The sequence below is a fragment of the Ahaetulla prasina genome, chromosome 1, assembly GCF_028640845.1.
Source record: "Ahaetulla prasina isolate Xishuangbanna chromosome 1, ASM2864084v1, whole genome shotgun sequence".
NCBI lineage: Eukaryota > Metazoa > Chordata > Lepidosauria > Squamata > Colubridae > Ahaetulla > Ahaetulla prasina.
Window position 1 is genome coordinate 325,274,998 of NC_080539.1, and position 21,841 is coordinate 325,296,838.

The 21,841-nt window shown below is 39.3% G+C and overlaps 2 protein-coding genes across 2 annotated transcripts in view; both read left to right on the top strand.

The window, feature by feature from the left end:
* TSHR (thyroid stimulating hormone receptor) overlaps positions 1–9,410 on the top strand; it is a 46,546-nt gene extending 37,136 nt beyond the window's left edge. The window contains 3 exon segments of the mRNA XM_058162469.1: positions 665–742; positions 7,116–7,304; positions 7,991–9,410. Coding sequence (XP_058018452.1) covers positions 665–742; positions 7,116–7,304; positions 7,991–9,410 — 1,687 coding nt within the window.
* Positions 1–21,841, top strand: part of LOC131187816 (uncharacterized) — a 227,972-nt gene that overhangs the window by 146,592 nt on the left and 59,539 nt on the right. The window lies entirely within an intron of this gene.

Here is a 21,841-nt window from a genome sequence, read left to right on the forward strand (position 1 = left end):
TTAAGTATTTAATTAGCAAATACTGGGCTATAACCAAATATACCTAATTAGAATATATCCACCCCTTTGATTATGTATGGTTATATATTGACTAAGTATGAATTCCAGAATTATAAAGAGCCTTTCAATAAGTAACACAATGCCTCTTTTATCTTATAAAGAACTCATGTTTAATAACTGTGATGTTGTGAATGATACCTGCTTGGAAAAGAAATGTTTTACATACTATTAAGTCATTTCGTCCAGATTTTTGCAGCGCAAATTTAGTAGCCCTACTTTCTGACTTTCTGTTCAGTCCACGACAACACGACTGAACGTTGTCAACGAGGTAGAAATGGAGGTTAGGGTAGATAAGCTTTTTCCTATCTTCTGGTTTTCTGGAGGAATGTTAAGACCTGGCTATGCCAATTTGCATGGGGTCTAAAAGTATGATGCACCCTTGTTGATGGCTGGTGGCCTGAGGGCACTCCAGCTGTCTTATTAACTTCCTAGCCTTTGAAATTGTAACCTAATTTATCTTTACTTGTCTTTAAGATGATAGTTGTTCTTAATATTTAACTGTTACTAATTTTTAGAAATCCTTTTGATTGTTGCATTTAAGACTTCACTTTGACTAAAATTTTTGATTTAAGCACTAAAAATTTGTGTTACTGTTTTGCTGCAGATACCTGCATAAGAACAAATATCTAAGAGTTATTGATGAAGATGCATTTTTGGGTGTTCAAAGTGGTCCAAGCCTACTGTGAGTAATGGGGGAAGAATATATTAAGTTATTCTAGTGTTCTTCATAAAGAAATATTGGGTAATGATTGCTAGGTCTCTGGTTATTTAAATAATTATAATGGTAAGGCATGATCTGTCTACTCATGTATTCATCTGGAGTCATGTTCTTGCTATAAGGTGACTCGGAAATGATACAAGGCCAACAGACTGTAGACTTATTATCTTAGAAGGCTTGGCTAGTCCTATCTTGTTGGCTTTTCTGCTGCTCAGGTTTGTTTATCTACCTACAATCAGTGGTGTGATTCAGTCAGTTCGCACCACTTTGGGAGAACCGTTTGTTAACTTTCTGAGCAGTTTGGTGAAGTGGTTGTTGGAAGAAATCATCAGAACCAGTTGTTAAATTACTTGAATTCCACCACTACCTACAATCTATCGTGGTATGAATATTTCACAATTAAGAATTGCCCTGAGGGCTTCATGATGTCCACCCAGTGATAGCCCCTTTGTTAGAATGACATGTCCATGCTTTTTTTTTTGAAAACAATCAGAAAGGTGTTTTGCTGTCATCCTTTTGGGGCAGGTGTGTTTTTTGCTTTCCCCACTGCTCCCTATTACAGCCCTTTCAGAACAGAGGTTGCACCCATCTGTGAAAATATCTTTATTAACTATTATTAGGTACTCTTCTTCTCCCCTAGTCAGAATAGAATAGAATAGAATAGAATAGAATAGAATAGAATAGAATAGAATAGAATAGAATAGAATAGAATTTTTTATTGGCCAAGGGTGATTGAGCACACAAGGAATTTGTCTTGGTGCATATGCTCTCAGTGTACATAAAAGAAAAGATACATTCATCATAAAACTATATTTATCCTCAAATACAAGCAAGCAATGAAACAGAAGAAACTGAACTAATCGAAACAATTCTGTTATGAATTAGAAAAAAAGATCATGTATTTGTTCCCCTTTGTAATAGAATTTAATGAGCTTTCTGAAAGCTACTTTACTGTGCTAGGCAGTAAAGTAAGCTCTAAATAAAGAGCTCAAGATCTGGACAAATACAGCAAGAACAAAATGAGCTTAATAACTTGATCATATTGTGTGACATGTACTGTTCCAAATTCATCTATGATATTATGACCACAGATGAAACATTTATTCCAGTTCTAAACCTGCTTCCCTAAAGAGGCTTCATTTTCTTCCTAAAGTTAGCTATCAGCAGTTGGAGAAATACAGAAAATGGTCAATAACTCTATAACACCAGTAGATTTGGCATATTTCATGGTGACTCACATTTTTTTCATCAACATGGAAATAATTTACTGAACATTCACACAGAGGTACTAATTTATTTTGGGGTTAGCATAAAAACTCAGAGGGAGAATAGATTTAATTCAGTAAGTATACTGGGATTGTACAATCAATGCAGGAGCAATTATTCATTACAGAAAGAAAAAAATTATATGATTAACATGTTTGTTTCTAGCATGTGGATTGGTTCATTACTTCTAAATATCTAAATTACAAAATAAAAAGGGAATGAAAAACAGCATTTATCAGCTATGGCAATGAAAATGATGCCCGGAAAATGTCAGGAACTGACAGCTAACTAATCAAAGGAATCAGTTAAAAAGAGGAAACCTGAAGCAAAATCAATAGATTCCTACAGAAAAATTGTAAAAATTGGATAGACATATGGAAAAGATGTGAAAAAGTTGTAGGTCCAAGAGAACAGTACCTACAGAGACACAAATATATTTTTTCTAGGATTTGTCAAAGGTGCAGTTAGTATGCTGAACAGGATAAAGCTAGATTCTATATTCCTGACATACTATTTTGGATCTCAGTGTAAATAAATCAGATATAGGTCCCTTATTATTCATGAGATTACCTGCCAGTCTAGAAACTACAAATAACAAGATCTTGGACTTGGAGAAATGCACTTTACTTAAAAGCTCCTCTGCTATTTTTTGGGTAGATACATACATAACACATATACACACACATACATAATACATACATACATAACACATACATACATACAAAATATGTACATACATAACACACATACACACACACACATATACAATATATATGCAATACTTATACACACTCATAAACACACACACACACACATACATGCATGCATGTGTGAAAGATAAAAATAAAGATTTCCCCATCCAGTCACATCTGACTCTAGGGGGCGGTGCTCATCTCCATTTCTTAGCCAAGGGAGCCATTGTTATCTGAATATATTTCTGTGATCATGTGGCCACACTGGAAGTTTTTATAAAGATGTTGGATAAACATTTGTCTGAAGTGGTGTAGGGTTTCCTGCCTAAGCAAGAAGTTGGACTAGAAGACCTCCAAGGTCCCTTCCAACTCTTGTTATTCTATTCTATTCTATTCTATTCTATTCTATTCTATTCTATTCTATTCTATTCTACATGGAACGTTGTTACCTTCCCACCCAAGTGGTACTTATATATCTACTTGGATTTGCATGCTTTCAAACTGTTAGGTGGCAGGAGCTGGGGCAGGGACCAGGAGATCACCTCATTGCGGGGCACTGGGATCTTGAACCCGGGGTGACAAGCTCAGTATCTTTAACCGCTGAGCTATCCTGCCCCTATATACATACATGCATATAAGTAGTGTATCAGTAGTGGGATTCAATTTCGGTTACTACTGGTTTGCTCGTGTGCTCACATGCCGCTTCTGCACATAGATGTCTAGGTGGGTGGGCAGAGCCTCCCACCGCCGCTGCTACCAGTTCGGGGCGAACTGGTAGCAACCCACTACTGGTCTGTATGAATGTTTGTATATATGTATGTTGTAGGTACTGGGTCTCAAAAACTGAGATCTTATTTTAGCAACCATAGAAATGTAAAACCATAGCTAGTAAAATCCCAAATAACAAAGGTCATCTGTATTGATTCAGTCTTGAAACACATATGAGCAGCCTCCTTACTGAGTGCAAGGCTTTCTTTCTCTCTGAGTGAGAGGTTAGTTCCAACAGGTTTAGCAAAGACACCATTAGTAGGCATCACCAGTACAGAGGTGCCAAAGCATCTTAGAAAAGCAACAGCAATCAAGTAAAGGCTGGGTGAGTCTCAGAGCTTGATTTGAAGAGAAACTGAATTCTTGGGCAGTTATATCTTTCCAAAAGAAATTTCCATTAGATTACCCTAGAGCAGGGGTCTACAAACTTGGCTCTTTTAAGACTTGTGGACTTCAACTCCCAGAGTTGAAAAGCTGGCTGAGGAGCTCTGAGAGTTGAAGTCCACAAGTCTTAAAAGAACCAAGTTTGCAGACCCCTGCCCTAGAGCAAGGATCAAAAGTTGTATCCTGCCAAAGGAACTCATGCAACCTTCCTAACATCCTTGTGGATCACAAAATGCAGCTTTTATGACCATGCAAATTTTCAGGCTGTATTTAACCATGCAAATTTTACATCTATCTATTTTATCTAAAGAAATTTGTATGGCTTTACTTTTGTTTTTTCTTTAATAGTGATGGTCAGAGGGACTTCAGCACTATTCATACAATTAACATTTTTGGTTGTTTTTAAGCGTAATTGTTAGATGAGAATAGTAATGTTTATACTGTCTACTAATATTCTGGAAGGTGAATTTCTTCACATTCCACCACCATGAAATCATGGAATATGAAAGGAGTAACTTACTTGGGAACAGAAAAAAATCCAATAAATATTAAGCTTCTGCTTTTCTCATCTAACTATTCATCTTAGCAGGGTTATAATTGTACTGGTTTGTACACAGAAGCACCTAAGGAAACTGACTTGAGAACTTCAGATTCTTCTGAATGTTAAAGAATGTCGGTATGATTAGTTAAGCAATGTCTTATTTAAGAGAGTCATACATAGAATTAAACAGCTATTTGTTTGTAAATGTGTATGTTACTTATAATTATAGAGCTGTTTACAAAAACAAAATAATAGGGGGAAAAACATAAAAATGGCAAAACAGCAGATTGTTAAAAAGCAATAATAGTAGAAGTTCATAATGGACAACAGAAAATATGTCAAAAAGATGGGAATTCTAAAGCATATTGTAGATGACGATCTCCAGCATTAGTGAAACTACTTTTTTTATAAAATGTGATAGCAATCAAGATATGGCATCTATTCCAGTCAAGCATGGACTGACAAATCCTGGAAGAGCACTTGAAAACCTATTAGGTTTGGATCTAAGCAAAGGACCTATTGTAGCAGCTCAGAAGATATAAATTGAATTCTTAAGTCTCCACTTAGTCAGCCAGTGAGGATGGAAAGTCAAAATGCTTAGATACCATCAGCACAAAGAGTGCCATAAGACAATTCCTGTTTGTAAATTGCACTAAAATATAATTTACTGAATTCATGATGCAAATAATAATTTGGTCACCATATTCTTCACTGTGTTCTATACATCATTTCCTTTCACATCTTCAGTTATAATTCGAGAAGCACAGTGGCTCAAGTGGTTGAAACACTGAGCAGGAGTTAGCAAGCCACATTTGAGACCCGAGAGCTGCCGTGGGGCGGGGTTGAGTTCTCGTCCTTCACTCCAGCTCCTGCTGGGGACATGAAAGGAGCCCCCATCTGGGCATCCCCAGGACAAGGTGATGTCGCCGGCTAATCCTTTCAACCTGGAACTTCTGACCTGAGTGCAAAGTTATAATTCTTGTTTAATACCTGATGCAGGATAATCATATTCCACTTTAAGTTTTTTCAAGCCTGCCTCTAGGCGTACATGAAAACAAGCTTCAGGTTGTTACATTTTCTTCATGGAGGAATCTGCTCCTTTATTTTTTTTTATTTTTTTATTTTTGCAAAACTGAGTGGACCAAAAATAGAATTGGAATATTCTGGGTTATATACAAGTTGCTGGACCATGAGTGAAATGACTCAGATGTCAAGGTTCCAGAAAACCCCTCCTGCAGAAAAGACTCCGAAGCCATCATCTTTCAAAGTTCTTTTACTAGCATAGGTAAACTGGCACAGTTGGATGAAAACCGAAACTGGGGATTCCGGTTCGTCCCTCAGTAATACAAACCTCAAGATCTCCACCCTCATGACCCCTCTGCTGGTCACATGCTCCAATACTCAACCATCCCATGTCGAAGCATCACTCCAGCCACTCCTTCTCCAGCTGTGAACCCAGCCTGACCTTGACCAGCAAGAAAAATGTTATGTCTAATCATCCCTTGCACTACCACCCTCCTCCCCTCCTTTTCCACAGAGGAGAATGTGGCAGTGTTTGGAAGCCTTCGGCCTAGTATGGCTTCCAAAGCTGACATCAGGTTCAGTTCTTCAATTCTTCTTCTCCCATGGAAACACTCAACCCCGGCTACCAAATAAGGTTGTGGTTATGTGTTAAAATTTGAGGAGTAAGTACCATGGATGCTACCCAGAGCTCTCAGTGGTAAAGTGTTATGACAATTTAATTTTTTTAAAGTTTTTTTTTTAAAAAAAGGCTTATATAATAGCAACAGAGATAACTTTTAATGATATGCAGAGTCTACAAATATAGTACAAAGTGCAAAGATAGTACAAAATAGACCTCGCTAAAGGTATTATTATAATGCCTTAAGCAATTTCCAATCTCAATAGTACCAAAGATGCTAAAAACATAGGCATAGGAGCAGTGTGAACTAACAAATGGGAAGACATCCGAGAATGACTTCAATTTACTTTCAGCTAAACAGGATTATTCTTCTTAGAATTGTTTTGCATGGCTTGTAAATTATTTTGAATGTATTAAGTTTGATTTTCTTTAAAGAAGAAAAAAGTGTTTTCCTGTTTCTTTCTTAGCTGTGTAATATTATTTTGAAGTTTCAAATTTTCAAATTGTAAGCCAAAAGGCCAAAGATAATTCAGAAATATTAAGTCCAGCAAAAGTTTAAAAATATTTTGCCAGATATAAACAACCTTAATACTGGATGTCAGATGCCTCTTAGCATAAAAATCCAGTGAATTTCTGTCTAAAGGATGGAGAAAGCTGGTGTCAAGCAACACAACAGAGAAAAGTCATGCCAAAATGGTGGATCATGGAGAAAATGCTAATCATTTTGTTGATGGTATGGAAAGTAGTAGTCTTTAGGTCACATTCTAAAGTCATACGTGCTTAGGTTGCACACATACAAAACATATATCCACAGTGTAGACAGTCTAGTATAGGAGGCTAGGAGTGAATTATTCTTTGTAGTACTTAAGAAGAAACTGGTTCAGCTATAAACAAAACCACGTAGACTTTGATTCTGTGTTTGTTAATTCTTTTAAGTCATTTGACAATTGTATGGCATATAAATTAAATAAAAATTCATGAAGCATTTTATGAGAAACTGACATTATTAATTGTCCTTAATTTTTCCTCTGTGTATATCTTCAGTGACGTCTCCCAGACATGTATCTCTTCACTGCCAGAAACAGGATTAGAAAACTTGAAAGAACTGATGGCTCAAAATACCTGGACTCTAAAGAAATTCCCCCCAGTAAAAACTTTTCCTTATCTAACTTACGCTGCTCTGTCATACCCAAGCCACTGTTGTGCTTTCAAGAATTGGAAGAAAGCTAAGGGGTGAGTTTTAAAAATGGTATTAAATTCTAAATGGGTTAGAATCCAACTATCTAAGGAATTTTATTCTGGCTCATGAACCTGCCCAACAATAGAAATGTACTTTCAAAAACCTCTTCAACCTTTCTCCACATCAGAAGTGATGCAAATGAGAGAGCGAACATTTATAATGGCACTTAGGTTTTCAAATTCTCTCCGTAGAAAGTCAACCTCATGTTTATTTAAGCGCTGAATGAAGTCCACCTCTTCTCCATGGACTAAATTATCATCTTTAAATATTGTTTGAACTTCTTTAAAGCAGATTTTATACTCAATGGCTGTTCCAATTTAATAAGATTAGATTGCATTTGTTCTGAAGCATGATGTTTACTGTAAACTGTACAAAAGAATTTTATAAAGGAAAGGAAGCGTAGCAATTTGTTATAATAAACAGAAATAAAAGCAAATGCAGTGTAATAACACTAAAGTATAATTAAATGGGTAATAGCTTTCTTAAAGGAATAGCTGTCTAATCAAAATGTCATTATCATAATTAGGTCTTAGAATTGTATCTTTATTCCAAAGCTAGAATGCAGTGCTTTTCTCAAATAATGTTGCCTTAGCTCACAATAAATATTCCCCACTGATTAATTTGCTTGCTGTAGATAAGCTACATGTTTTATTAATCATGCTTTCTATTGCTCCTTTAGAATCTTGGAGTTCTTATTGTGTAATCAAACTAACAAGCTCAGCATTCGCAAGAGAAGATCTTCCAGTACCTTCAGGGCTCCTTTCTATCAAGATTATGCAGAAGATTATTCAGATCACACTGATGCTGTTTATGATGAGAATTCCAAATTTAGAGACATTCGTGGAAATTCCCGTTATTATGCCTTCTTTGAAGAACATAACAATAGAGAAGATGGATTTGGTCAAGAACTCAAAAACCCCCAAGAGAATATTGTGACTTTCAATAATCATTATGATTATATTATCTGTACAGGTAACGATGATATTAGTTGCAGCCCAGGGCCTGATGAATTCAACCCCTGCGAAGATGTAATGGGATACAGATTTTTAAGGATAGTAGTATGGTTTGTAAACTTGCTGGCCATTGTGGGCAATATTTTTGTTCTCTTTATCTTACTCACTAGCCATTACAAGTTGACTGTTCCACGGTTCTTGATGTGTAACTTGGCCTTTGCTGATCTTTGTATGGGATTGTATCTTCTCTTGATTGCTTCAGTGGATCTTTATACTAGATCAGAGTATTATAACTATGCCATTGATTGGCAGACTGGGCCTGGTTGTAGCACAGCTGGCTTTTTTACTGTCTTTGCTAGTGAGTTATCAATCTTTACTTTGACTACAATCACTCTAGAACGGTGGTATGCTATTACCTTTGCCATGCGCTTAGATAAAAAAATCCGCCTCTGGCATGCATCTTTTATTATGTTGGGTGGTTGGCTGATATGTTTCCTTCTTGCCCTTTTACCTTTGATTGGAGTCAGTAGCTATGGAAAAGTTAGCATCTGCCTTCCCATGGATACTGAAACACCAGTAGATCAAGCTTACATTATCATTATTCTGCTGTTGAACATTGTTGCTTTCATCATCATTTGTGCTTGCTATATTAAAATTTATATTACAGTAAGGAATCCCCAATACAAGTCAGGGGGCAAAGACACAATCATTGCAAAAAGGATGGCTGTGCTAATTTTTACTGACTTTTTATGTATGGCACCGATCTCATTCTATGCCTTATCTGCTGTTATAAACAGACCCTTAATAACAGTCAGCAACTCAAAAATTCTGCTGGTCTTGTTCTATCCACTCAACTCTTGTGCTAACCCATTCCTTTATGCTATCTTTACCAAAGCATTCCGAAGAGATATCTTCATCTTGCTTAGCAAATTTGGGTTATGTGAACATCAGGCTCAACTCTACAGGGGCCAAACAGTCTTGCCCAGGAACAGTAGTGGTTCTGGCCAACATAAGGGCAACCCTGGAGTTGTCCATAACCTTTCTAGCCATCAAAGGCACCCTCATGGTGTACTTGGAGGCTTCCACTCTGCAATGATACTACATATTCAAGAATCCATGGAAAACAGTAAGCTGACTATATTGTAGCACATCACTACTTAAAATAATATTTGGATATCGGAAATCCTTGTTCTATTATAAAGAGCATGGTTTCTTTTGATAGGAATTTTTAAGACACATTCTGCTTTCCTTGAGCCTTCTATATAAAACTGTAGGTTTAAGAATGTTAGAAAAGTTGTAGTAGATCAGACCAAGCACTTTTCTAGTTCAATTGTCTGTTTGCATAATGCCATGCATTTATTACAGAAAATCCACAAGACGGAAGACAATGATATATCCCTCAGCAAACACAGTGTTCCCCAGAGTAATTATAGAAGGAAGAAAAATATCCAAAATTTTACTCCACTCAACAATGGATAGCCACATTTAGATCATATGGATTCTTACTTGAGCTCTTTTAAAATGACAAAATACATCTATTTTACTCACAACAGGCTTAGAAACTTTAAGCTGAATCAATGAACTATGAAACATCTATTTGTTCTAAATATTTTTTTTAAAATGCTTAACTGACCTTGATGTTTCTGCTTAACAAGGGTACATTGAACAATCTGATAAAATTATATGGATAATTTTTAGAAAATTCTACTTCATTTTAATTGTAACCATAATTATTTTCCTTTTTGGTAAAGTTGTAAATATAAGCTGCTCAAAACAATAAAGGGAACACTTAAACAACACAATGTACACTGCTCAAAAAATAAAGGGAACATTTAAACAACACAATGTACAGTAGTTGAATGTGCTGACAACACAATCACAAAAAAATTATCAATGGAAATCAAATTGAGCAACCCATGGAGGCCTGGATTTGGAGTTACACTCAAAATTAAAGTGGAAAACAACACTACAGGCTGATCTAACTTTGATGTAATGTCCTTAAAACAAGTCAAAATGAGGCTCAGTAGTGTGTGTGGCCTCCACGTGCCTGTATGACCTCCCTACAATGCCTGGGCATGCTCCTGATGATGTGGCAAATGGTCTCCTGAGGGATCTCCTCCCACACCTGGACTAAAGCATCCCCCAACTCTGGACAGTCTGTGGTGCAATGTGGCGTTGGTGGATGGAGCGAGACATGATTCCCAGATGAGCTCAATTGGATTCAGGTCTGGGGAATGGGCGGGCCAGTCCACAGCATCAATGCCTTCATCTTGCAGAAACTGCTGACACACTCCAGCCACATAAGGTCTAGCATTGTCTTGCATTAGGAGGAACCCAGGGCCAACCGCACCAGCTTATGGTCTCACAAGGGGTCTGAGGGTCTCATCCCAGTACCTAATGGCAGTCAGGCTACATCTGGCGAGCACATGGAGGGCTGTGCAGCCCCCTAAAGAAATACCACCCCACACCATTACTGACCCACTGCCAAACCGGTCATGCTGGAGAATGTTGCATGCAGCAGACCGTTCTCCACAGTGTCTCCAGACCCTGTCATGTCTGTCACATGTGTTCACTGTGAACCTGCTTTCATCTATGAAGAGCACAGGGCACCAGCAGCGAAGTTGCCAATCTTGATATTCTCTGGCAAATGCCAAACGTCCTGCACGGTGTTGGGCTGTAAGCACTACCCCCACTGGTGGACATCGGGCCCTCATACCACCCTCATGGAGTCTGTTTCTGACCGTTTGAGCAGCCACATGCACATTTGTGGCCCGCTGGAGGTCATTTTGCAGGACTCTGGCAGTGCTCCTCCTGTCCCTCCTTGCACAAAGGTGGAGGTAGCGGTCCTGCTGTTGGGTTGTTGCCCTCCTACAGCCTCCTCCATGTCTCCTGATGTACTAGCCTGTCTCCTGGTAGCGCCTCCATGCTCTGGACACTACGCTGACAGACACAGCAAACTTTCTTGCCACAGCTCACATTGATGTGCCATCCTGGATGAGCTACACTACCTGAGCCACTTGTGTGGGTTGCAGACTCCGTCTCATTCTACCACTAGAGTGACAGCACTGCCAGCATTCAAAAGTGACCAAACCATCAGCCAGAAAGCATAGGAACTGGGAAGTGGTCTGTGGTCACCACCTGCAGAACCCTTTATTGGGGATGTCTTACTAACTGCCTATGTTTTCCACCTGTTGTCTATTCCATGTGCACAACAGCATGTGGAATTGATTGTCAATGAGTGTTGCTACCTAAGTGGACAGTTTGATTTCACAGAAGTGTGATTGGAGTTACATTGTATTGTTTAAGTGTTCCCTTTATTTTTTTGAGCAGTGTATAACACAATCAACTGTTGTCTTGCTCTTATTATTTTTAGCTTACTACAACATATTTCTGCCTTTGTATCTTTTTACATTATTTAGAGAATAGTAATTCTACTTTGTTCATTTAACGGACTTCAATTGAAATGTACTTTTGGTATAAATAGTTTCATTGTCTTCTTTCATTTTTTAAAACTTTTTTTGCAACTTTCTCTCTCTTTCTCTCTCTTCTCTTAACAAAAGACATTAGCTATTTTCCTTCATACTCAAAATTAACAGAGGGTTCCTCTTTTATGTTCTCCAGACCAGATCAAGTTTTCTGGCTTAAAAAAATTCAGTTTGCAAGCCACTGTTGTAACATTTAGCAGCCAATTATTACAAAGCATCAAAAAATTAAAACAGATTGATAATAATTTAATGCAGTATATCAGTAAGAATTAGTAAGGCTGAATTCTTGAACAAATTCCACATAGATCACCTATGTTGCTCATAGTGGAAACATTTAGTTGTACCTAAAATAGTATTTTTCACCTTCAACAGCTTTAGGTATGTGGACTTCAATTCCCAAAATCCCCTTTGGCTGGGTCCACAAATATTAGAGCTGTGAAGATGAGAAACAGACTTAGGGCTAAGGCATATGGAACAATATCTTGCCACTTTATTTTCATGCAGTGTAAAATGTTTGTCTATAATTTTCTATAGAATGCCCTACATTATAAAATAGCTTCTACTTGGAGGCAGCATGTTGTGTCAGTTCAATACTCTCTCACAGGAACTGTAAGTTGTCTATGGCAGGATTTTCCAAGTTTTGTTCCATGGAATCCTAGGGTTCCACCAAAAAACAAATTCATTTAAATGCAACCAGAGGCATCGGTAGGGATTTTTTATCAGGTTCAGTGGAAAGAACCCTAATCTCCAGTGGAGGCTTCTATTCATGTGATGGCTCATCCTTCTATTTGTGTCTGAGAGGTGTGAAGCAAGAATTCTGGGAATTTGATTTAAGACCCTGGTTATACATTGATTCATTGAACTAGCCCAGTGGTTCTCAACCTTTATAGTGCTGCAACCCCTTTAATACAATTCCCCACGATGTGGCGACCCCTTTAATACAATTCCCCATGAAGTGGCGACCCCAACCGTAAAATTATTTTCATTTTGAATTTATCACACCTGAAGCCATATTGGCTAGCGATCTGAACTGCTTGCAATTGCCTTGAGGATGGAGGCATTAAAGCGGAGACTCCTCCCCTATTAAGTTTATGGTGCCTGAAGCCAGATTAGGCTAGCGATTGAGAATGATTGCAGCTGGCTTGAGAGGGAGACATCAGAGCAAAGATTTCTCTCTTTTTTAATTCATCGCGCCTGAAGCCGAATTCGGCTAGCGATTTGAAGAGCCTGCAACTGGCTTGTGGAGTCAACCATTGGAGCGCGATTCTTTGACTTGCAAGTATACTTCCCATATTTCTGATGGTCTTAGGCGACCCCTGGCAAATCGTCATTTGACCCCCAACGGGGTTGCGACCCACAGGTTGAGAACCGCTGAACTAGCCCATGAAATTGGCAAGAAACAAATACGTTGCACTGCAAAAAGAACTCAACTGTTTGAATGTCCAAGCTGCAGTAGAATGGAAAGAATGGAAATACCATTAACATCCAGTTAATGAAATGACTATCCTCTCTTTCAAGCTATGAGGAAGCTAATATTGATGAAACAATTTTTTCTTGGCTCACATCCAAGAAAATGTGGCTTAATTTCTGTGTATTGAGGGGGGGGGAAATCCCATAAACCCACAATCAAATTCCGAAGAGCAGTTGAAGAAAAGGTCATAGCTACACCTCTTTTCAAGGGTTCTTTATTCTAAAGCAGGGGTCTCCAACGTTGGCCGCTTTAAGCCTGGCGGACTTCAACTCCCAGAATCCCCCAGTCAGCAAAGCTGGCTGGGGAATTCTGGGAGTTGAAGTCCGCCAGGCTTAAAGCGGCCAGGGTTGGAGACCCCTGTTCTAAAGCCTCTGAGAAGTGATGCTCTGGATGAAAGGTTGTCCTGTCCATTTCCACTTTAATTAAACAGGACTTTGGGATCAATAACAGCATTGGACCAGCTATTTAAGCAGGATCTTGGGTTACTTCAGACTTTGCTATCATAATTATAGCTGTGTTCCTGAATAAACTTTAGTTTAGTAGTGCATTTCAGATGATGCCTTTATCAAGGGCACTATGAAATAAGAAATATAAAATGCTTGTAAATTTTATGCATCTATAAAATGAGAAGACCAACATTCAGCACAATTACATTCCTAAATTTACAACCAAAGAGGAAAAAAATCTTATGTCATAGTTAAAGTAGAAATAAATAAGCAATTGAAATAATGTGGGGGGAAAGCAATGGTATTGCGAACCCCCTTCCAATCCTTCCCTTTTAGGGAGGAGAAATATACTCTAGTTAAATTCATGTTTTAAAAACATTTTTTGCTTTGTCTGCATACATTTCTTTTTAAAAAATGATATAAATTTAAGTGTTGTCTAACAGATTCCTAAAAATGCTACATTATTTTTGCTCTTTTTTAAATTGTTAAGAATAAAGCCAGAGGGAAAGATGATTTATTTTAAAGAATACATTTATCTTGTTTGTGCTTACCAGCAAAGACATGTTTATTTAAAATCACTAGAAAATAATGCTTTGATAAAACATCTGTTGTTTTAACTTCTAATGTTCACAATTTTTTTGGTATGGGAAAAAGTATTGCTCTATTATTAAAGGAAAATTAAACAATAACATATATACAGCTGAACAGAATTATTCACTTGGGAAAATAAATCCCTTTTCTTGTATCCTTGAAAAAGGGAATGAAGTAGGAATTTAAATTATAAACTGCATAAATAAATGCTACGTTGATAGCATGCAGTTTGCCTCCCTCAGACTACCTATGTATTAGATTCATTGAAGTTTAAATAGAATTTTGTGACAAATAGGGATTTGGTATAACGTTTCTGTACACCTGACTAGATATTGTTCTTGCATGTCACTTTCTCAGGAATTCCCATCTAACAAAGACAGCCAATGTCAATCTGCTTTAGTGCCATTCAGATTCAAGTGGGTACATTCTCCACTGACTGGCATCTCTGTATGTGATAGCAATAACATACCATTATTTTTCAGGGAACATATCATGCATGTTTTAAAAACATTTTTTGCTTTGTCTGCATACATTTCTTTTTAAAAAATGATATAAATTTAAGTGTTGTCTAACAGATTCCTAAAAATGCTACATTATTTTTGCTCTTTTTTAAATTGTTAAGAATAAAGCCAGAGGGAAAGATGATTTATTTTAAAGAATACATTTATCTTGTTTGTGCTTACCAGCAAAGACATGTTTATTTAAAATCACTAGAAAATAATGCTTTGATAAAACATCTGTTGTTTTAACTTCTAATGTTCACAATTTTTTTGGTATGGGAAAAAGTATTGCTCTATTATTAAAGGAAAATTAAACAATAACATATATACAGCTGAACAGAATTATTCACTTGGGAAAATAAATCCCTTTTCTTGTATCCTTGAAAAAGGGAATGAAGTAGGAATTTAAATTATAAACTGCATGAATAAATGCTACGTTGATAGCATGCAGTTTGCCTCCCTCAGACTACCTATGTATTAGATTCATTGAAGTTTAAATAGAATTTTGTGACAAATAGGGATTTGGTATAACGTTTCTGTACACCTGACTAGATATTGTTCTTGCATGTCACTTTCTCAGGAATTCCCATCTAACAAAGACAGCCAATGTCAATCTGCTTTAGTGCCATTCAGATTCAAGTGGGTACATTCTCCACTGACTGGCATCTCTGTATGTGATAGCAATAACATACCATTATTTTTCAGGGAACATATCATGCATGTTTTTTAAAAAATAAAAAAAAAACCAAAAGATCTGAAGGACCTACTTTTGAAAAACCATCATCATTATTTGGAACAGTAACTAATCAAGTGGTTTCACTTACACTAAAGACTTCTTCAACTTTAACTGAGTTCCAGCCACTATCATCAAAACACTGAAATGGTGCAGCTAGAAAGTTAAGACTATTTATTAAATTAGAAGCTGGATAGTACAATACTATCTAAGGAAGGTAGATTCAGGACACTTAACGTACAAAGAGTCCTCCTGGATTCAGACCAAAGACTAGTTAGATTAGCATGCTTCTTGCAACAATTGCCATCAAAGAAAAGTAGGGACACAATGACAACAGCTCTCCTTGACTCCCTAGTACCTTGCATTATGCTAGAGCTAGACTCTGAATAGTTATCTCTATAGCAACTATAATTTATACAAAATCTGCTATAGAAATATAATAAAGATTTAATTCTTCATTTAAGTCTACTATGTGTAGGTATACTTATTTCTGAATATGTATGTTTAATTGCCTATTTCCGGTTACTATTTCTTTTATTATAAAATATTATGAAGTAAATGAGGCTTTTAATTAACTTATGATGAGAGTTTAATGTTACAGATAAATTTAAAAGCCCTATTTAAAAATTAAATAAATGCAAAAGAAAACCAAAGTCCAAGTGTTTTAATAAATTCTGTTTATTTTAACAGCATAACTTAAAACATTAATAAAGAAGATGAACACAGTATCTACCATATAAGAGAACTCAACTTACATTTCAAGGCTGGGAGAGAACTGTTTTAAAAACTCCATTATGATATTACATAGCATACTATGCTAATATATTATATTAATGGAAGCAAGTGTAGCTATGTGTTTGTTTCAGTTCAATCTAAGTATTGCCCACTCACCCATCCCTAAAAATCTGGAATTTTTTATCTTTGGGATTCTGGGATTCACATTCCTGAATCCATTGTGTATGAAACAATATCATTTAAGAGTTCTCTTTAATAAAAACCATGATAACTTATGCCCCCAGTCATGTAAAAAAGGAAATGCATATCTATTTATATGTACGATCAGAGGTGGCCTTTGACTAATTGCCAGCAACTGATTATTTTGAGGATCTATAGCAAGGCCGTCAAACTCATGCGCTGGCGAAGCCCACATTGTTTAGCGAAGGGGGAAAAATGACAATGCGAGTTTGACACCCCTGAGCTACAGAATGAAACAAAAGAAAGAAAAAAAATCAGTTATGCAAGTACTATTGGAAATAAATACAGAAATGGAAGTTAGACATTGGCAAACTTGAAAAAAGTAGGAAGCAGGGGCATTAGGTAAATTCCAAAGCTTTGGGTTGGCCAAATACAAAGGTGGGATAAAAGAACAGAAATTTTGTGCATTGACAAAATTTCCATCTGTCAATTCCTTGCATGGATCAGTGTGAGGCTTAGAAACTAGGACAACCAAGAATTCTAGTCCAATCTTAGACATGAAAGCTGACTGGATGATTTTCAATCCCTTTCAGCCCAGCCAGTTATTGTTGTGGGAAAAACAGGAAGAAGATATTAGATACGTTTGCCATCTTGAGTTATTTATAAAAAATAAGTGATAAAAAATATACTGCACTGATACATTATGATATCCCAAGTTCTTGGGAAGAACTATTACATATGAAGGCCAATACCAGCTAAATGTGGCAGCTGTGATTTCACATATTTATATAATAAAAAAAATCCACAAACAGCACATTTCACAAATTGATGACAAGCAGCATCATGACCAAGTTGCCAAAATCATTGGAAACTTTGCTGTTTAGATTCAAATGCAGTAAAAACTCCTGGGAACATCAAGTTGAGGCTTAGAAAACAAGTACCGTATATACTCGAGTATAAGCCGAGTTTTTCAGCACGTTTTTTGTGCTGAAAAGCGCCCCCTCGGCTTATACTCGAGCCAAGCCGTTCAGCCCTTCCTCTTGCAGCGAGTCCTTTCTACCGCAGGCAGCTAGCTCTCGTTAGTGCGCGCGCATGCGTACTTATTCCTATGTGGACACACGCGCACACCCCCTCACGCACAATTACCCGCGCGTTAGTTATAATTGTTGACAGCGTTGACAGAGAGGGCACGAGGGAGAGGCGAGGCAAGGCAAGGGACCCCAATCAAGAGTTATAATTGTTGACAAATACACACGCAGGGAGCGAAGAGTGAAACCTCCCGGTTTCAAGCGAAGGAAGGAGGCGCCTGGCTACACACCCGCCTTCAAAGAAATAGCTGGCATTCTCATGGGCGGACGGGCGCAGACACACACACACACACACACACACACACACACACACACACACGCCGCCTCCTAAATTCATTTCCCCACCCCACCCCACCCCTTTTTCTTGGCTGCTTCTTCTTTTCTCCTCCCCGGCGCCGCAGGCCGCCTAGGGCTCTCCTTACCCAGCCCGTGCAAGTGCGGTCAGCTGCCAAAATCAAGACGCTTCCTCTCCTCCCACTGAGGAGGTTTCAAGCTCTGGATTTAAATACAACCGAAAGGGGACGCTGGGGCTACAAACAAGACAGGGGAGGGGAGGGGAGGGGGGAAGGGGAAAGGGACGGAGGGAGGGAGGGGAGGTCGAGGGGAAGCGCAAGAAACTTGTCAGGTAAAACTCAACAGGCAAGGCGGAAAAAACAGGAACTGGGAAAACGCCCCAACTAGGGAGAAAAGGAAGGTGGTGTTTTTTAAAAACAAAAGTCCCAAACCCAGCGACGGAACCTTTTTCAAAACCGGCTGCCGAGCCGAGAAGTGACGGACGGACGGCCGACTCATGAGGCCAGAAGGTAGCCCAGCCGCCTCGTCAGGCTTTTCTCAGTTACTGCGGCCCCGCCTCCCTCCCTTCCGTAGCGGTTTAGCAGGGCTGCTTTGGAAGAGCCTTAAACGAGCCCCTCCTCAGCCACCCCTCCCCTTCCCCTTCCTTCGAGCCTCCAGCTCCAGCAGCAGTCTATCCCGAAGTAAGAATCCGGCCCGTCTACCTTCCCGGAGACTGGCCGGCCCGATCTCTCTCCTTCTCTAGCGGGCAGGTGTCTAGGGCTAAAGAACCTTGAGCTCCACCACCCCTCTCCTTCCTTTCCTTCGAGCCTCCAGCTCCAGCAGCAGTCTATCCCGTGGACGAACGCCTCCCGTTTGCCTTCCTGAGCCTAGCCGGCCCCGCCTCCCTCCCTCCGTAGCGGTTCAGCAGGGCTGCTTTGGAAGAGCCTTAAACGAGCCCGCCTCAGCCACCCTCCCTTCCTTCCTTGGAGCCTCCAGCTCCAGCAGTAGTCTATCCCGAAGTAGGAATCCGGCCCGTCTACCTTCCCGGAGACTGGCCGGCCCGATCTCCCTCCCCTCTCTAGCGGGCAGGTGTCTAGGGCTAAAGAACCTTGAGCTCCACCACCCCTCTCCTTCCTTTCCTTCGAGCCTCCAGCTCCAGCAGCAGTCTATCCCGTGGATCCCAGCAGTCTATCCCGTGGACGAACGCCTCCCGTTTGCCTTCCCGGAGCCTAGCCGCCCCGCCTCCCTCCCTCCGTAGCGGCTCAGCTGGGCTGCGAGCCCGCCTCGGTCGCCTTTGCCCGGCCCTTTGCTGGCCTCGCCTGGGCAGGGCTGGGCAGAGCCGGTGACATCACCTCCACCGCCCACCCGTTGCCGTCCGCCGTCCGCCGCCCGCCGCCGCCGCCGCTGCTCGCCTCCCGTCCCTCCCTCCGCCCTCCTCCAGCAGCCAGCAGCGTGGCCGGGGCGCTCGGCGCGGCAGGGCCGGGCTGGCGACGGCCTCTCCTGGCGGCAGCAACGGCGGCGGCAGCAGCATCAACAGCACCAGCAGCACCAGCGGCTCCCGCAGCAGCCCCCGCAGCCGCCTCCTTCCCCGGGCGCCACCTGCATGAGCCACCGCAAAGGCGACAAGCCGCCCATCAGCATCCAGGAGCACATGGCCATCGACGTCTGCCCAGGTCCCATCCGCCCCATCAAGCAGATCTCCGACTACTTCCTGCTTCTGGCCTCCCGCCGCCGCTTTGCTCAGCCGGAGCCTCCCCCTCTCTCTCTCTCTCTCTCACACACACACACACACACACAGAGACTTCTAAAGTGGGTTTAATGATATTAGAGACCCTTATTGCCCTGCCAAAAAAAAAAAAAAAGAGCCACCCCAACGTCTATGAAAATTAACCTTCTCTTCCAAGAGACACTGTGCAGGGTATTTTCACTGTTGGTGTGCATACAGGCTTAGATTTGTGCTGGGTTCTTAGTACTTAGAGCACTGACCTTCAGAGGCACCCTGGTCCCTTGGAAGCTAAAGGAGGACTCATTTTCATGCTTGCAGTGTTCAATTTGGGAAGGGCATCCAAAGAAGTGGTAGATCCTTGTGTGTCCAATCACACTTAGCCAATAAAAATTCTATTCTATTCTATTCTATTCTATTCTATTCTATTCTATTCTATTCTATTCTATTCTATTCACTCATTCATTCATTCATTCATTCCTTGCGTGTCCAATCACACTTGGCCAATAAAAATTCTATTCTATTCTATTCTATTCTATTCTATTCTATTCTATTCTATTCTATTCACTCACTCACTCATTCATTCATTCATTCCTTGTGTGTCCAATCACACTTGGCCAATAAAAATTCTATTCTATTCTATTCTATTCTATTCTATTCTATTCTATTCACTCACTCATTCATTCATTCATTCATTCCTTGTGTGTCCAATCACACTTGGCCAATAAAAATTCTATTCTATTCTATTCTATTCTATTCTATTCTATTCTATTCTATTCATTTTATTTTGTCAAATACATATTAAATAATTATATAAATATAAGCATGAATTGAATACATAAAAGGAATACAACTAAAGGGAACATTAGGACAGGGACGGTAGGCACGCTGGTGCTCTTATGCACGCCCCTTACAGACCTCTTAGGAATGGGGTGAGGTCAATACTAGATAGTCTTTGGTTAAGGCTTTGGGGATTTTGGGAAGAGACCACAGAGTCAGGTAGCACATTCCAGGCATTAACAACTCTGTTACTGAAGTCACATTTTCTGCAATCTAGATTGGAGAGGTTCACTTTTAAGTTTGAATCTATTGTGTTCTCGTGTATTGTTGTGGTTGAAGCTGAAGTAGTCATTGATAGGAAGTACATTGTAGCAGATAATTTTATGAGCTATGCTCAGGTCATACCAAAGGCGGCGTAGTTCTAAATTTTCTAAAGCTGGGAATCCTCCTTCCCCCTTTTGCACTTTTATTGTTTTTCGTTCAAATAAATATTCATGTTATTTTACTTGGCTCTATCTTTATTTTTTACATTGACCAGTAGCTGCCTCATTTCCCACCCTCGGCTTATACTCGAGTCAATAGTTTTTCCCAGTTTTTGTGGTAAAATTAGGTACCTCGGCTTATATTCGGGTCGGCTTATACTCGAGTATATACGGTAGGTTAAAAACTTATAGGACTTTTAAGATCCAAATAGACCAGCATCTTGTTCATAGCATGTCTGATATACCAATCATTGAAAAGGATAAAGTCTTCACTAATGTTGCCATATTGGGGTTGAGGAAAAGTAATTGCCCAAAATTGCAAAATACTGGGACTTGAAGATTGAAGTTCAACACTTATGGAAAAAGAAATCCACCGCAATAACAATTGTGACTGGAGTCTTTTGAGCAATATTTAAAGGACCCTTAATATTTGAGCATTTTTAATTTATTGGATCTGAACACACTAAGCACACTAAACATCTTCCTTGGAACTGCCTACATATCTCCTTAAGTGCTATCTTAATAATTCTTAGGTCCTTGATTATGACTTGGGTTTATTATGCTTTCACCAGTGTTAGATTGTGAACAATTGCAAATTATTAATCATCGTTATCACCGTATGCTAAATAGTTGTCATCATATAATCATCATCACATTTTCAAACACCTGCCTATCCAAAGTCCAGAAAGCACTTGATAAGTGGATAAAAATACCAAATCCTCTGGTGGCCTCTAGTGGCTCAACAGACTAAGCAGTCTGTTATTAACACAGCTGCTTGCAATTACTGCAAGTTCAAGTCCCACCAGGCCCAAGGTTGACTCAGCCTTCCATCCTTTATAAGGTAGGTAAAATGAGGACCCAGATTGTTGGGGGCAATAAAAGTTGACTTTGTATATAATATACAAATGGATGAAGACTATTGCTTAACATAATGTAAGCCGCCCTGAGTCTTCGGAGAAGGGCAGGGTATAAATTCAAATAAAAAAAAAATCCACTCTAAATATCTGGCTGATTGAGCCGCCAATCGTTATTGAGAACTCCACTCAAAATAGATACCAAGAACAAACTGGCTTCTTTATGGAATTTGTTT